Raw genomic sequence first — 7,239 nt, 5'->3', positions numbered from 1 at the left:
TTTTCTCATTATTACTCATAATATTCATTTTCATACATAGCATTTTATATAATTGTTCACAGTTATTGCCGCTAACATAATTGATACTCCTCTGAGACAGGACACATTTTCGACGATGAAGCACGACTTTTCATTATGATACTTTCGATATGTGATATCTTCCGTGATAGTTTTTTTCTCCTCCGTTTCAGAAATTACTTACATCTTTGTCGGGATGAGGACGGGGGAGGAATGTGAACTTTACACAGTAAAAACGCACATGTTTGTGGAAACGGTATCTTTTTGTGATTTTAAATTCATGGTCGGTCAATGTCTACGGCGTAAATTAGAACATGGACCGACAATTATTATCATCCAATACGACGAAAGAGACAAAAAATTGTAGCGATATCTCTTAATTGGAAGCAGACACATTCGCGTTATGATGATATAAATTGCCTGAATTTCTTCATTTCGATAGGATAAATATATTTGCTACTTATGCAATAACGCGAACTTTTTTCGCTTTTTTATCGAAAATGTTAATTACAGTGCGCACGTAAAAACTGGCTCAACAGCTTCTTTCACTGACCACAATTCTAAAAAAATCCTTTAACTATTGTATATTATTCTCCAAAATTTATTTTTATATACGAATACTCAAGTTATTGACGATGATAAATTGTACAAGTTAAATAATTTCTTCTAAAAACAGATCGTAAATGTTTCGTGAGAAAAAAGAACATTTTAAAAAGGTTAAAATGATCATCTATAAATATCGGCGACTATATTTTGCGGTGCTTTATCTAGTTGATGTATTTTTAAGGCACTAACGTCTTCCGGTTGCTAAATCTACGATCGTTTTCCGGTTCAGTTGATTAAAAGTAAGTCCATAAAAGTTTCTAATTCAGGAACCATATAATCATCGGATTCGATGATCGGTCAGAAAATTGTTATCTTTAAAAAATGTTATCTTTAGTTTAAAAAAATTAAGATTCAGTCTTCGATCAATCTTTCTAATCACGATCAACTGTAATTGCGATAAAATTTGATAAAAATACTGCTCCGGAATTCGATCATAGCTACAAGTACAAGATATAGATCTAACAGTGTGTCTCGATTCGGTTCGTCTTTCCTTCCACATTGAACAAATAGCTTTTTATGTGTCTGTTGTATGTTGAATCGCTAAGGCACGGTCCTACAAAGTTCGGAGAAAATCCTAAAAAGGCACCCTAGCGCGTCTCTCGCCGAGTAATCATGTAAAATTTTCCGTACTACTTTAATTATCTGCCGAGAAAATATATGTGTTTGTGTGTCTCTACTCGTCTCTATAACATACATACATTTAAAACATACATGTTAAACTCTCCGGATACTCCTTCATCACTTTCATCCGCCATTATTATCTCCCTCTGTCATATGTGCAAATGAACCAAACCTATCTCGTTTTGAAAATAGAAGATAAATTCAGCAAGTTAATATTTCTTTCATTCCTTTTTTTCACTTCTCTCTTCTCTTCGTTTCATTTGAAAATGGGAGAAAGCGACAGGAAATACGCGGCGAGGTTAAAACGTGCAGAAATAAATTTCGTAAAAATTTCGTTCAAATGAAAATGGACAGAATTTTATCATCATTAAGCGTGCTTTAGAAATTGAAGCGCGAGAAGAATCTGTGATATTCCTCCCTCCAACGACTCGTACCAATCTCACAATATATACATATACACTATACACACATAAATTAAACAGTTTTGCGTTAGTGACCGTTTTTTTAGAATATATTTCAAATATACTTTTTTCTCTCTCGCGTACATAGATAACTTTTGTCCTCAATCTTTTGACTCTCTTTTTCTTTAATTTGATCGTTCAACGACCGTCGCTCTGTCTCATTTTATCTCCACTCTTGTGTCTCTTGGCTCGCAGTCTTTCTAATTAAACTCTCAATTTATCAATACTAATATTCATCGCGTACCCTCCAGAACGTAATCCAGCCCGTAAAAATACATGTGTTATTTTTTTATTTCATCACGAATATTGAACGTTACAATGAATTATCGTCAACTGCAGTCAACTTTTAATTACATCGAATATGATTAAAATTAAATAAATAATTGACAACTATTGTGGCAGAAAAATTCATACAAGATGATCTCCCAAAAATTTTTATTCCCTTTCTCTCTCTTGTCGTGAATATAAAAAGTATTAGAAAAAGTATTCGACATCACAGAAATATTTGTAGCTATTATTAAATTTTTCCGCATATCAATTGTGCAATAAGGACGCTAATAGCGCGGAGAAAACGCAACAGGCGTTTTTTTAACTCTGCAGTCTAGACGATAAGAAAGTGTTATCCTCCCCTCGGTTTCTTCATTCTGAGTGCCAAAGCGAAAGATTAATCGCGTTAATCCGTTCTCGCAATTATCGCTGTTTTCTATATCATTTCATTTCCTGCCTGCTTTATAGATGCAGTGCATCAAGCTATTTTATGATCTAAGGACTATTCACGCGGAGGGTACACAAGATGATACTAACGAAGGGAAAAATGTACAAGGTTTCTTGCGTTTCTTTTTTCTATTAAATATTATAATTTGTCTTTTTCATGCTAAAGCTACTTTATAGGCTTGTCTTCGTATTATTGTCTTAGGTACTACACCACGTTCTCACGTTCTTCATTTTCGTTCCTTCCATGACAAAAGTCATGGATCGGAAAAAATTATGTATTCTGTGAGATTCGACTATATAAAAAAAACCTTGTGACTCTTTCGGTTATGAATTTTTCACGCATCAATATTCTTATTCGTATCAATGGAAGTGTTTCTAGAGGCTGAAGAGACTGATCGTTTCCCGATTTTTCATCGTCGGTCCACGTCACTGCTCAGACACAAAGTACGAAGAGACCGAATCACCTGAACGTTTACTCGACATACTATCGCGGATGTAGTTTGATTCGAAGGTTTCGAACGTATCAGTATGCATCCTGAAGATAAACGTTATTGACTAGCCCCCTACCGGTTGCCACTGACCATCCATATTACCAGGAACATTGCTCGATCGTAAAGGACCGAGGCTGATCTTTCGGGGAATGTCTATAGGGACTAGGAATTTGTCTTTTTAACGGATCTCGTCCGGAATTTCGCGGCGACGTCCGCGACTTTTTCTCTCGCGAAACAATCATCGACGGTGGGCATCGAGTTGAAACGAAGTCGTTGACTAGCCCCCTACCGGTTCCGCTCAATCTTTTTCCACCTAGTCGGGGGAAGATGGCCGCGCCATTCTCTAAGGAATGTCTACAGGGACCAAGATAATGCTTTATTCGAGCATCCTGCCGCGCGCAGGACTTTTACGAGAGATCGTTAAGTGTCCATGTGTCGGTACTTGTGCGCCGACATCTGCGCCAGACCCAATACCGCGTATTGGCACTGCAAGCAGTGATAATGAGTCTGCTTGCCCGAGTGCTGACACTGTACGGCCCCGCAGGGCTGACTGGGGGTGAACTTTTGGAAACCCGCCGCCGCGATGCTGTCTAACTTGGCGTGCTGCCGTCGATGAGCCACCACCTTGTTCGTATCCGTGCAAACAAAGTCGCACTTGAGACAATGAAAGTGCGAGGCCTTGTTTTGCATCGAACCCAGGGACGATGTATACGCGCACTGTGCCCTACCGCAGGGCACGTTAGCCCGATATTGCTGAAAATCACCGCCCATCAAGGTATCTAATCGCTCGTGCCTCGCGGTATGTTGCACGAAACGAGTTTTGTCGCAGAACGAATAACCGCAGTCTTGACGCATACAGTGAAAGTGTGTCTGATGCTCTCTGTAACCACAATGAGGATACCTGCAGTCCTCGTTGAATCTGAATCTGTAACAACGGAGAAAATTGAATAAAGTCTCTCAAGCTACTCATTCACGAAAAAGCATCATGATACCAACCTGACATATCCTTCGGGCACAGGTTCGTCCTTCAGCATACGCATCGAATGATGAAGTCTTTGCTTCTTAGCTTCCGGCGAATTATTATCCGGTGGTGAGAGAGATCTCTTGTTCAGATTAAGATTGGCCGCTAGCGAAGCCAGCGGATTCTCATCTCTCGCGGGTGGGAGAAAGTTTGCCGGCGGTAAACCGGGTGCGAACATCAGTCCAGGCCCGCCCGCGTACATTCCGCCGTGTTGCAGAAACGGCGGTAAAGCCTGATTCATCAAGGCGATCTGTTGATTCATCGCAGCCATCACAGCTGGGCTAGGAAAGTGAAAACCGTGGCCGAGATCGAGCTCGAAGCTCGTCGGCACGGTGGGCTGTTGCACATTAGTAGGTTGAATGGGCGGTTGCGGCAGTTGACCGTTCTCGTGGCTATCCATCGCGGAATTGTTGCCCTCGTCCCTGCTGACAATCTCGGGCGGTTCCCGCTTCACGTTCGGGACATTTTGCACACCGATATCGGTACTGCACCTCGGTTTCTCCAGCTTGATGTCCTTCGATTGAGACTGTTGACCCAGAGTCTGCTGCATCTGTCGTTGCATTTGACTTTGAAAGTTCTGAATGTTCTGAGCTATCTGAGTGTTCGGCGACATAAAGTCATGCTTCTGCGACAACTGCGCCATGTAGTCGTGTTGCAGCTGATTAGGCGACGGGCTAACCATATCGTGTTGCTGCTGGCTGAGAATCGCGCCGGTCGAATGCTTCGCTATGTGCGCGACCAAACGATCCAACTCGGAGAAGGCTTGATTGCACGCGTTGCAGTGGTAATGATTCTTGCGTTTCAGCTTGCAGAACGGCCTGCTGCAGCTCTGTTCCGGTCCATAAAGAGTGTGCGGCGAGGTGGAGCTCATAGACGGCATGACTGGTGGTTCTACAACGTTCAAGATTTATTTGTGAGATCGAATCGGATCCTTGCGAGCGCGAGATAACGACGAGGAAAAACTAACTTTACTGATACGAGAAACACTCTCACAAAAGCCTAAAAACTTGATACAAGAGAGACGAACCTTGGTGCACGGAAGTTCGCATGGATAGCACGACGCCCGGAAGTGCGGGTTCGCTCGGCGGTCCGCTGACCGGATAATAGGTGCCAGCCGCCCTCACCACTAGCAACAATCAACCAAACAACCAACACTTCAAATATTACCGCCCGCTATACAACCACCGTGTATGTACAGTATATATACATCGAGAGAGAATGAAACGATAAAACAAACAGTCTCGTGAAACAAAACAAACAACGGAGTAGTAGCGAAGAGTGTTCTACTTCAACAACAAATGCAAGGTGTGACGACGTGTAAATTGTTGTGCGCGCAGAATTGATTACGTGCAGAAGAACATGCATATGTACTCAAATAGCAGAAAGATCTCTGTCGTGTTCTTTCCTCGAAAAAATCACTACCAAACGAAACTTGTTTATAGATTAAGATCGGAATCGAAATCGTTTCGCGATCCTTACTTTCATACTTACCGGTAGTTTTGCCACTATCGGGACTCGCAAGCTCGGATTCTTTATCCTCGATCATCGACCTGCTCTCCTGATCGCCCGTCATCAAGTTCTCGTCGGGTTTTTCGATCAGCTCGGCAGGATTCTTCACCTGAATCCTAGGTTTCGTTTCTTGGATCAATGACTGAGATTGCGTTTGACATTCTTGATTACTCAATTCCTGACCACACAATTCGGCGCGATCGGAATGCTGCTTCTCGTGTAACGCCATCGTCGAGTACCTGACGAACGAATATCCGCAATTCGGTCTGGTACAATGAAAGTGCCGATTAACGCGATTACTGTGGCAGCCAGCCAGACGACAATCGACCATCTTATCGTAGAAAGCGAAGCCAGGCGGTATGTCGACGTTGTCATGAAAATCCTTGCTGTGCATGAGCAATTGATCCGGCCGATCGGTAAAGAAATGACATCGTGGTTGCGAACAATGATGATGCCTGATTGATCTAAGAATGCAGGATGCATCTGGGCATCCTTCCGGATTGTAAGTGGCGAATCCTTCGGGCTCGCCCAAACTATTCGAAGGCGATACGCTACCTTCTCGATCCTCCAGCAACGGATTCGACGTTAAATTAGAAGTTTGCGGTTTAGGCAGCTTGAAACTCGTAAAGATCGCCTGTGGCGAATCGTGCGTGTGGGTCGCGGGATCACCGCCCGACCAGATTTCGATCACCCGATTTTTCGGCGGTCTACCGCGCTTCCGCCTAAACATCGCGTCGATATTCGTCAGATGGGTCAATGTAACGTCGGAGGAGAGAGCGTGCGAGGGACATGAGAGATTCAATTGTCGGCTATACTCGTGGATTTTATAATGTTGCAATCTACGGAACGGTTTGTCGGTGGAGAGTATCACTTCTCGGCAATTTTCCCAATTACAATGATAATGCTTCTCTTTGTCCGCATACGGACAATTGTCGTCGCAGCCGCCTTCCTCGAAGAAGGCATCCGTTATACGTTCCTGCGTCTCGTGTTCCTTTAGATGCTCCCTGACTTCGCGAGGATCCTTCAAGGTGGCTCCACAGCGGTCTAATCCGCAATGATGGTGTTCTCTGGCAGCGTTACAGGCGCATTCCGCAGTGGCCGGTATCAGATAAGCCAATTCGGTAGCGGTGAGTTGTTGGGATTGCTGATGTTGTTGCTGCTGCTGCTGCTGCTGTTGCTCGAAATTGACGGAACTTCCGCTGGCCGTAATGATAGGAGTCGTAGGAGCGGTGAGATCTATAGCAAGGTCGCTCGCGCTTTGAAAGGAATCGTCCAAGGAATAGTACGACGGAGAACCCCTGTCCTCGTTGGAGCTTTCACCGTTTAGACTCAACGACAAGCTTTGAGCGCTCAATTCGTCCGGCGCCCATGATCCTGGTGGACGAACACCACCCACGGCGCTGACTTGCTTGTACTTCCGATAAGCCAGTTCCGATTCGTGACGCTCGTGTTTCCGTTTGTGCGAGAATAACTGACCGGAGGAGTGCAGGACGTAGCTGCAGTGCGGTCGTATGCAATGAATGTGATTGCAAACCCGAGAAAATCGACACTGTTCGAAGGGACAGGCCTCCGATTTCATAAACTTCTTGAAACCATCCCGCGACAATTGCTCGTCTTTGATGTGGTAAGACTTGTGCTTATCTGAAAAAATAATAGAAACCCGTCAATCAAATTGTACAGATCTAAAAGGAGGTGTATTGGATAAAAAATGTGTCGAAATATAAATCATTCTTCAGAATAAAATATCGATTTCAAACGTTCGACATGCGTGAAACGTTTGATTGACAATAACTTGGAC

General features: G+C 43.4%; 1 protein-coding gene across 2 annotated transcripts in view; it reads right to left on the bottom strand.

The window, feature by feature from the left end:
• The window catches only part of LOC145974869 (zinc finger protein castor homolog 1), a 79,261-nt gene continuing 72,022 nt past the window's right edge, over positions 1-7,239 (bottom strand). The window contains exons 8-11 of one of the 2 annotated variants that reach the window (XM_083104939.1): positions 5,424-7,082; positions 4,960-5,058; positions 3,908-4,823; positions 1-3,836 (exon numbers count right to left, since the gene is read on the bottom strand). In XM_083104939.1, coding sequence (XP_082961065.1) covers positions 3,332-3,836; positions 3,908-4,823; positions 4,960-5,058; positions 5,424-7,082 — 3,179 coding nt within the window. In that variant the 3' untranslated portion in view covers positions 1-3,331. The remainder of the gene's footprint in view (positions 3,837-3,907; positions 4,824-4,959; positions 5,059-5,423; positions 7,083-7,239) is intronic. The other variant, XM_083104940.1, reaches the window with a different exon arrangement.

This window comes from Camponotus vicinus, unplaced genomic scaffold, assembly GCF_025532165.1.
Source record: "Camponotus vicinus isolate PSW18456_S1 unplaced genomic scaffold, iyCamVici1.0 SCAF_7, whole genome shotgun sequence".
NCBI classification, from domain to species: domain Eukaryota; kingdom Metazoa; phylum Arthropoda; class Insecta; order Hymenoptera; family Formicidae; genus Camponotus; species Camponotus vicinus.
Note: the sequence above shows the minus strand (reverse complement) of the source record. Positions and strands in the feature narration are given on the sequence as shown.